General features: G+C 39.6%; 1 protein-coding gene across 1 annotated transcript in view; it reads left to right on the top strand.

Annotated features, from left to right (window-relative positions):
* The window catches only part of LOC137995833 (GATOR2 complex protein WDR59-like), a 30,562-nt gene that overhangs the window by 7,963 nt on the left and 12,599 nt on the right, over positions 1 to 10,000 (top strand). Inside the window, exons 5-10 of the mRNA XM_068841310.1 lie at positions 1,972 to 2,136; positions 2,516 to 2,611; positions 3,354 to 3,495; positions 3,832 to 3,904; positions 7,119 to 7,281; positions 8,839 to 8,960. Coding sequence (XP_068697411.1) covers positions 1,972 to 2,136; positions 2,516 to 2,611; positions 3,354 to 3,495; positions 3,832 to 3,904; positions 7,119 to 7,281; positions 8,839 to 8,960 — 761 coding nt within the window. The remainder of the gene's footprint in view (positions 1 to 1,971; positions 2,137 to 2,515; positions 2,612 to 3,353; positions 3,496 to 3,831; positions 3,905 to 7,118; positions 7,282 to 8,838; positions 8,961 to 10,000) is intronic.

Genomic DNA, 10,000 nt, shown 5'->3' with positions numbered 1-10,000 from the left:
CTTTTTCGCTGGAAAAGGATTCTGTGGTATTTTCTGCCTTTGTGAATTATAATATGATGTTGTGTATTGAATTTTCGAGCTTAAAGGTGAAATGTGATATGGGAGAATTTTTTAGTATTGCTCTGTAAGCAGGAAGGGTTCACAAAAATAAACAGGTCTGTTGGAAGCGTGCTTGAGTTTCAACAAAATGAGCCCCAAAATCAGTGAAAAATTGTTACGCCGATGAATAATAAAGTAGGTGCTATTTCCAAAATGATGGAATTTCCTGGTGATAAATGACGTCGGACGCGTCTTGGAGAATAAATTTTGACTTTGCATAAACAAATGGTCAACCTCAAGAGTTGGGCGATTGTGATCTTTGTTTTGACTTCGCTCATTTTATTGTCAAACTTTATAACACTTGACAGAAAAAGAAACTTACAAAAACTCGGTATCTTGCCATCATTTGACACAGATGCTTCACTGTATGGCAAGTAAACATGCGGCGGTAACTTAATCACGGCGCCCGCTGAATTCTGGCCATGTCACTTTCGATTTTGCGATTTATTTGCGCAGCCAAAAGTAGAATAACAAACTTGAACGTAGCAAAACTCTCCCAAAATGTTTGTCGCTGATCGTAACTTTTTATATTCTATATTCACGGTTCAAAATTAATGTTGTTTTCATGTCGTAAATATTTTATTCTCGATCGACCGTCCTGGAAACTTCCTTCTGTTCTTTCTAAAAACTGTGTATCAATAGTTATTTACTTTTGCATCAATATTTGTTTTGCATAAAGCAAGCTAACAAAATCTGTACCTTGCTGAGTTCGCATTTGTTAGCGTTAATAGTATTTTCGGTCCGATGCTTTTGTTAATGAAAGGGTATATTGTTTAGGTCACCCATCCAGATACTAACCCCGCCGGATAGGTGTAAACAGTACTTATAAAGCTGTCAGATGCTCAGAGGGCACGTTTAAACTTGAGGTGAAAAGAAGTTGTGAGGGAACTTGAAAATGATCTACATGTGAGCCCAGAAGCCAATGTTTCTCGCTTCTCTTTTATTTGTTATTCTTCAGAGACTGGAATGCTGTAGTTCAATACCACACAATTCAGTGCCTTCTGAATTTCGGTAACACTTACCACAGGCAACTCAGTGTATGCTTCACGGAAGCATTTCGTTCAATATTACAACAGTACAAAAATGGCAAACGGAATTTAATTTTACATGTTAAAGGTTACCGTTCAAAGTTCGCTGAGGGAAGACGAAGATTACGAGCATACACCAAGCGGAGAAGTGTCCGATCGCTTAAAGAAACGATACCATATAATAGACCACTTACTAACCTCACGTTCTTGGGACCGTACGTACTGGGAAATTTTGGCCCTCGATCGTTTTTGTACACCCCTCGCGCTGCCACGACCTCGGGCCAATATTCCCCAGTACGGCCCTTGCGCTTGGTTAGAAAGAGGTTAATCTTCGTTCACGATGCAAACACTTCTTTCCAGAAATTATGCTCCTAATCAGATACACGCTAAATATCAGTTATTATCACAAACTGTCCCTTCGGTGTATCCTGAACACCAACTACCCATGCAATACAGTTAATGTTTAGGGTAAATGTTGTTTTTAACTAGGGCTTATCTCGACTCTAAATATGTTTTGCTTTGTAGAATAGTGAAGGGCACTTTAATGGCATTAATTTTATTGTCTGTATTTCTGGACACTAGTGAAGTTAAAGTTGATGAGAGGAGTATGAATTGCCCCTTCGTTCATATGAAAAGCGGCATGCAAGTACGTGTGAAAACATTTCTGGAGGCAAAAACTGTAAATCCTTGAATAATCTAAGGCAGCTATGACAATCAAGAGCTTTTTGCAAGAAGCACAGAACCAGACATGGGTTAGCTCATCCTTGTAATTTCGATAGTATTTACATGCCAGGAAGTTAATTGAATGCATGGTTTTTAAATGTCTGAATCTGTTTGTCTGCAGATGGATGCTGGACACAGGAGCTGTACTGTATGTGCCACAAATGGACCAAATATTGTATCGCTGGTGATAAACTTTCCCGCTCACTATCCAAACCAAGCTATCCCATCCTTTGAATTCACTTCTGACACAACCATTGACACCAATACCAAGACCAAATTAATGAAGGTAAGGGTAGAGTTTTTATCAGTTATTTTTGAAGTTGAGGCAGCTGTGTATCTCGTTCCTAAATTGACGTTTGAGCAAGGTTACCTCTTTTACTAAGCAACCTGAATTTTGGCACTTACACGGGTGTGGTCTTCTTCTTTCAGAGTAGTTTTGCAAATCTTTTATGGTGAAGAGCAATGGAGTTGTGAATTTGTTGTTGCAATAAAACCACGTTCCCCTCAATATTGTTGTGATCTTATGGTCATAGATTAGCTTCTTAGTTATTTTCTAGGGGGCATTGTACCTTTCTTAAGTCTATTACGTAGTTTATGTATCTCTATTTACGTGTGGTACAAATAAACTATTTTTGTTGTTGTTGTTGTATCCCTGTTTTTTTTAGACCCTACGCGAAACAGCTCAAACTCATGTGAAGCTAAACCAGACTTGTCTCGAACCCTGCCTCAGACAACTGGTCAGCCATCTTGAGGAACTGACGGTGAGCTAGATTCACAATTGTTTTGCATGTCTATTCTAGATCCTTGAGAGCAAAATGGGCAAGATCGTTTTACAAATCTAAACTACTGCAAAATTTGCGGTTGGTTTCATCGCCTGGGTTTCTTGCAGCGTCGGGTCATGTTTTTGCCAAAGTGATCTCTTCAGTTTTAACTTCTTTCACTCTAATTCATGGGCTGAAGATGAGAACTCGGGATCTATTCGTACCTTGTTGTGGCAACCATGACGGTTTTCATGGCTTTCAGTTAAATAGGGGATTTGCCCTTTGTCTTTACAGACCTCTGATGTAAATGTAATAATGAACGCATAGTCTTCTTTTGTACAAATTAAGGTGCCCAACATTTGATTCGATTTGACTTTATATCAATGTATAGTGTCCCTAGGGCCCTAGGACCAGATGACCTCACACTTAGTGCATCTCATCATCATCATCACCGAGTCATAATCAATAAATACTAAGTCAAACGCTTGCCAACCTGTTTGTATATTTCTATGCAAATCTAAACAGATTTTGTGTTTATTCGTGGGGAAATCTCCCCAAATTTTGAAACTCCCAGCCCAGGTAGGATAAGTTTTTCCTGCTTTTTTTTCGCATGTTGTTCGTCGCATGTTTTCACGTTAAACTGGAAACAAGAATGTTTCTTAAATACTTCTTAAAGTTTTTGGACAAAGTTCGGGTTCGAAGGGTTTGATGGTTTAGTGGCTTTTTTCTTGTCTGTAACCAGCTTCAAGAGCGTTCCCCTGTGGAGCGGTTTTCCTCGGCTGTCCCTCAACTTCATGGCCGACTCGACCCAATTTCTTACGGTAGTTACCTCGACGCGGCTATACCTTTTCCACGTACATCTGGCGCCAAATTCTGTGCTTGTGGTGAGTAGGTCATCTCAGCTACTAAACTGAGATTTTTTTCTGCTTAACAGAATGCAGAAAACATATCAGTGGAAGCAAATGAATTTTGTTTTCAGACGATCCAGTCGAAAATTTGACAATCGTCTTCAACTTAAAGAAAATTAAGAATAGTGTTTATTTTGTCGGTCTTCCCGGACAGGCACCTCAAAAGGGATCTACTATTTCCTTCATCAAAGAGTTCAGCTATAAGAGCGTAGCAAACTAAACACGAAATACGATTCTTGTTTTTCAACACTCTGATGTCATAGTAGTCTTCTGATTTTGAACTGATTCCTTCTCCTTGTGTTATTCGTTTAGGACTTCTGGTTTGTTTTAATTTGCCGGGAAGATACAGTGGTCGGGAGGGGTCTGGTGGAGAACCTACGCCAAGGTAGTTGCAAATAGTAGATAGTACATATTCATGTAAAAAAGCGTTCTCTGGTTAAGAAATTTAACATCGTAAGCTTTCGACTTCCAGACTAAAGCCTCTAAGAACTAAGATGTTAATGCGCGAGATGGAAATATATACAAAATGGAAGTGTGAAAAAAATGTTAAAAACGGTAAAAGGGAAAAAATGCGCTAATCTTAAAGAATAGAGTATTGTTTTAGCAAAGGCTTGAAGTTATTGTCTGCTTCATTAGTGTTAGCGTTATGCCAAGATTACAAATACATGGTTGTGCCATGAGAAGCCCGGTTAGTCCAACCGTCGCTATCCTTTGTGTGGAGGCTATGGAAGAATCAGCCATATCGTCTATGAGAGTTCCCCACAAAATCTGAAAAGATATGTTGATGACAGTTTTGTCATCGTCGAGAAAGATTGCGTACCTTAATTCCAAGACAAATTAAACTCTATAGACCCCATGATTTCCTTTAGTATGGAAAAGGAGAACAATCAACAAATCTCCTTCCCAGATACCCTAGTCTCTAGAAAGAATGTTTTCATCGTCATTGACGTCGCTCGTAAACCAACGAACACGCGGACAGATATTTGGACTTTAATTCCCATCATGAGAAGAAACACAAAATAAGTACTGCCGTCTACCCTCCTAAACCGTGCTTGTAATCTACCGAATACAATGGAAGGGAAATCGTCTGAAGTTAATCATGTCACTAACGCCCTTCTTGCCAACGGCTATCCACCTGCCGTCATCGTATTAAAAAAGACAAAAACCTTCCCCGGAACTTATTCCTTCACCGGAAGAATTGGGGGGCATATTTTTCAATCTGATTGAAAATAAATGCACCACCATGGCCTGCCTTCCTTATCTTCGTGGTATCACAGAACCCCTCACATGTCTTCTTCGAAAGAACGGAATCAACGTTGTTACTAGACCTCACAAGACCTTGCAACAAGAATTCCCTTCCCCCAATTGAACTCCAAACCAATGTGATGAATAAATTCCCCTGCGCCGATTGTTCCTGGAGCTACATTGGTGAGACTGGAAGGTGTTTTTCAACGAGGAAAAAGGAACACATTCGAAATGTAAAAATATATTAAACTGGCTCTAATACTGCAGCTCACGCTATTGACTTCAATAATGCCAGAGTAATTGACAAAGGAAACTTCCGAATTCGAAAAACTTTGGAATCTTGGCACACTGCTAATACTAATGAAGCAGACAATAACTCCCAAGCCTTTGCCAAAACAATACTCTATTCTTTTAGATTAGCGCATTTTTCCCTTTTACCGTTTTTACAATTTTTTCACACTTCCATTTTGTATATATTTCCATCTCGCGCATTTACATCTTAGTTTTTAAAGGCTTTAGACTGGAAGCCGAAAGCTTACGTTTTTATATTTCTTTACCAGAGAATGCTTTTTTTACATGAATATGTTTCCAAAACTTGGTTACTCTTCTATTTTTAATAGTAGATAGTACGTTGACGTGAAGGTTAGAAAGTTAATTGCCGTTAGATAAGCGACACAAGCTTTTGTTAGCGACCCCGGGAAAACCCAAACTCTGCAAAGTTATAAAATATTCTGCAGTGCAGATTCACAGCCACCTTCATAACTTGAAGATGGTAAGGTGGCTCGAAATCTGCTCCAGATAATTTTTTTGAACTTTGCAGAGAGTTTTCTCTTAGCATGCTTATTACTTTACAGCAAAAACTGGGGGTCACCGAGTTAGTTTTTTAGTTATAAGCCGTTTAAAGTCAAAATAAACGGTGTTTTTGGTTGGTTTTTTGTTGTCATGGTAACCTACACGTCACATTAATGATTGCATCTTGTTAAGTCAATTCTTGGTGTTTCATTTGCTACCACAATATTGCCGTTACGTGTTGAAGAGAAAGTCCTTCTGATGAGACATTCCCTTCAAGTTTTTGAAACTGGTTTGAGCCACATTAAGTTCATTATCTGTGTTGATCTTTCTAACTTTCATTTCATGTCCATCCGGAGTTCAAATCTTTGAAATTTCACATATTCCAAAAATAAGTAGATAGTACATTAAAAAACCCTCTTATTGTTCATGATAGTTAAGTACAACTGTTATTGAGCTCACGGAAACAACAGCTCAAATTCAAGTCTGCTACATTTGTTCCAAAGCTGCCTTTTTGTAGTTTCATTAGTATTTTTTCATGAAATGGTTCTGAAGGCAAAGTAGGTTTTTCAACTGAGGGTCAAAAGGCTTTGAGAACGGACCCCCAATCAAGGGTGTTTTCACGTGACGTCACGGCGGTCATGTTAGTGTTCCTAAACAATGGAACGGCTGCCATGGGGGTATTCCTAAGTAATCCTCCGGGAACTGAGCTCTATTATCATGCAAACGTTTTTCTTTTGTTTCGGTGGGAAAACAAGGTTACTGATCACATGAGTGAAAACACTCTTGTTACATATAATCTGTGCCGAGCGCGGGAAACCATGAATGTGTAAGTCACAATGCCTGACTGATTAAAACTGGCGACAGATTTGTCGGCAAATGCTTGTTGAAAAGGAGTGATATTTGTAATTGAAGAAGAGCTGTTAAACCCAAAACTGACGTAATAACGTTGGCCAATCGCAACATACCGAGACACTCGAATGAGCCAATCAGGTGGCAAAGAATGTAAATGCAACGAGCGCGTAGCGCGGGAAATTACGTGCGAACGGGCACAATAATTGTGTCTCTTCAGTCTTCCCGGAGTCTTGATTTTATTGGTTATTTGGTTTCCTGTGATTGGCTGAGAATGTGGCTCGAGATCAGTGGTGATCAATCACTTCGAATAGCGATGTAAACCCAGTGAGAAGAGGTCGAGAGTTGACCTCTCGAACACCGAGGTAATACTGACCGTAGTGTCATGAACAGTATATTTGAAAACCGATCATTGCGTCCCTAACCAAAACTAGGCTCTCCAACCAATCATAACTGTACATTCAAGCCATCAAATCGACCAGTCAGAACTCAAAGAACCGTTAGACACGGGAAAAGGCTCCAGTCACTAACAAACACTCGATCACATGGTAAACTATTTTTAAAAATTTGAGACGCTGGCTAACTTGTTTAATTTGACGTTTCCACCAAACCGAGAAAAGTTTACGTTACTCAGTTTCATGCTTTATGTCGCTCCGTTTATCTGTTTTCTCGTTGTTTCTAGAGAGTTTTTTAACCTCTCCTTTTGTCCCTAGATCTCTCTCAGCATTTTCGGCGTACAGCTCTCGCCCCAGCAGTGGTCCAGCCTTGCCGCCCCTCATCAACAGCTCCTTTCAGAAGTCTCACCTCAGACATACTTTTAGTCCTTTTGGTCAGCAGGCACCATCTAGGACCATGATTTACAGAAGTTTCAGCCAGGTTGGTGAATCAGAAACCTTTGTATTTCTGACAATCCTTTATTAGTGATGCAAACAAGAAGGTGTCGTATATGATGTATCGACCTGAACGCGCGTGAAGCACGCTGGATCACCGGGTCGGTTGCCCAATTTCTGTTACTCAGCCATGTGTAGTTAAGCTTTATGTTCAAGGACATTTATCGTTTTCCTTCCGTTCATTACAAAGAAATATTGCTATCCTGCATTTTACCAAAATAAATTCAGAGTGGGATTCGAGAACTATTGCTATAACGTTACTGAGTTTAACTTGTGCTAAGATTCAGAGCCACTCAAAAATCGTGGCCGTGCTCAGAAGGGCGAGTAGGACAAAGCAAAGACTCGAAGCGAAGAGGCATTCAAAGATGTCACACGTCTTGGAAAGCAAACATGCTGACAGTGAATTTCCAGCTAGATAATTTTTTCTAATTGACAGTGATCATGAATTGGTCTTTGCTATTCGGTGGGCTGGCAGGGAACTTGAAGGTCCGCTGCCTTTCTTGATTCTTTTTAAACTGATCCAACATTTTTCTTTCGAGGTAATTTTGGACCAAACAAAATCTACGGCGGAATATGGAATAACGCTTCTTAATTAAGGAGTAAGAATGCCTTTTTAGAGTTTTTGAATCTCACGAATCACGCGTTGATGGTACGTGCATCGATTCCGTTTCGGACAAAATTTCTGCCTGCTCTTGATCGTCTTGCTGCAAGAAGAAATGGAGGGGTTAGTTGGTGCTGCGTCTTAGGGAAAGTAAGACAGGAAAATTTGGTTTCATTAAACGAGTTAGAGCAGTTTTCAAATGACTCTTGAAAGTAATTACGCGATTGCAATTGCTACGCTTAGTGATTGGTTTAAAAATCTCGCGCCAGTTTAGAGCGCTTTTCAAATAAGTGTCGTAAAACCAAAACCAAAGTAATTACTTTGGCCAATCAAAAAGGACGGAGACAATCCAGAAAACCAATCAAAACTCGAAGTAATTACACGTAGCCGACACAAAGCGCGGGAAAATGTGCGCGCGCGCGCGACCTACCATTGGTTTTGGTTTCACTTCTGATTGGTTGAAAAAGTGGCGCGAGAACTTTGAACCAATCACTGATTGAAGTAATGCAAAACCAAATTAATTATCTAATTACTTTCGACACTCAATTGAAAACCACTCTATCAACCAATGAGAAGGAAAACCAAAACCAATCGCGACTTGCACGCGCGATTTTTCCCGCACTTTGAGCAAGTTACACGGAATTGCTACGAATTTGGACTGGTTCTTTGCGCTGTTTGCACCTGCTGTGATTGGTCGAAGGAATTACTTTGGTATTTGTTTTACGACACTCAATTATAAACCACTCTAATTGATGAAGTTCGAATTACTGTCTTGAAAAGATTGCATGGCAGACGTTACGAGCATTAGCCCTACATCAGAGCGAATTGATTTGCTCTGCAGAAGTGCTAACGCCCAAAACGTCATCCATTTGATCTTTTCACGGTGACAATTCTACCTATATCAACTTGTTTAATTATTAAAACTAAAATTTCGCGTTGCAGCAAGAAGACGATGGACAGAAATACAGTGGGGTACCCTCTAGGAGCAGCGATGTTGGTCTGGTTGTGATTCGTGACGTCAGTGCAATGATGCCCATCCATCAGTCACTGGGTCAGGCATACACGTAAGTTTAAGGGATGACCTTAAACAGCATTGACCAGAACCAGGTTGCTGACCAGCGGTTTTCGTTAAAACGATGGTATGCTGGGGGTGCTCAGTCTCGCGGGCTCAGAAAACCTGCTTGTGGTCATTGTTATTTAAGGTTTTTCAAGTTTAAGACGGAAAGGATTATGTAGAAGGTTCTTTCAACGATTGCTTTTGCGTTCACTAAATTTTTTCATGTTAGCTTTGTATTACATGACACTGACAATGGAATAGTCATGACATAAATTATAATTGGGAAAAAGGAACAAGGTAGTTGCAAGTGTAATTTGTAATGTTGAAGAGAATCAAAGCTTCAAGCTCGTAAACGACTAAAATAATTTGACTCTGAAGCCACTTTTAAAGTGGTACTACGACCAAAAAAAAATTTTGTTTTTCCTTTGGATTTCAAAACTAGGTTAACTAAACATTAACTCACCCAAGTTTTAAGTTCTGATTTAAAAAAGATACCTGTTTATTGTAGCTGAAATTTTCTTATTTATTGGTCCGCCATTACTAACTTCAAAATCTTGAGAGAGCTGGGTCGAGGAGAAAATGACGTCAAACACTCACTAGTTTAAGAATGCAATGCGTGTGTACGCGGCATAATTAATATGCAGCACGGGAGTTTCGGGCTTTCACACTTTTCAACCCGTGTTTTGCATATATAATAAATTGCGTTTACACGCTGAAATTTTAAGCTAGTGAGTAAATGACGTCATTTTCTCTAGATCCAACCCTCTGAGGTCCAATCGGCCAGTTTTGAACGTGAGTAATGGCGGACCATGAAATCCAAAACTTACACTCAAAATAAACAGCCTTTGGATAAAACTCAAAGCTCAAAATTTTGCCAGTTAGGTGTTAAGCGAACACGCTTTCAAAATCAGAAGAAAAAAAGGAAATGATTTTTTGATCATAGTACCACTTTAAAAGTTTCAGTTGCAAACAAGCAAGATGGCAAAAAAGCAGTCACTTGAAATTTCATGCAGTGGCTCAACAGAGAGTTCATTCGTCCTCAGTCGA

This window comes from Montipora foliosa, chromosome 1 (genome assembly GCF_036669935.1).
Source record: "Montipora foliosa isolate CH-2021 chromosome 1, ASM3666993v2, whole genome shotgun sequence".
In the NCBI taxonomy this organism is placed as follows: Eukaryota; Metazoa; Cnidaria; class Anthozoa; order Scleractinia; family Acroporidae; genus Montipora; species Montipora foliosa.
Note: the sequence above shows the minus strand (reverse complement) of the source record. Positions and strands in the feature narration are given on the sequence as shown.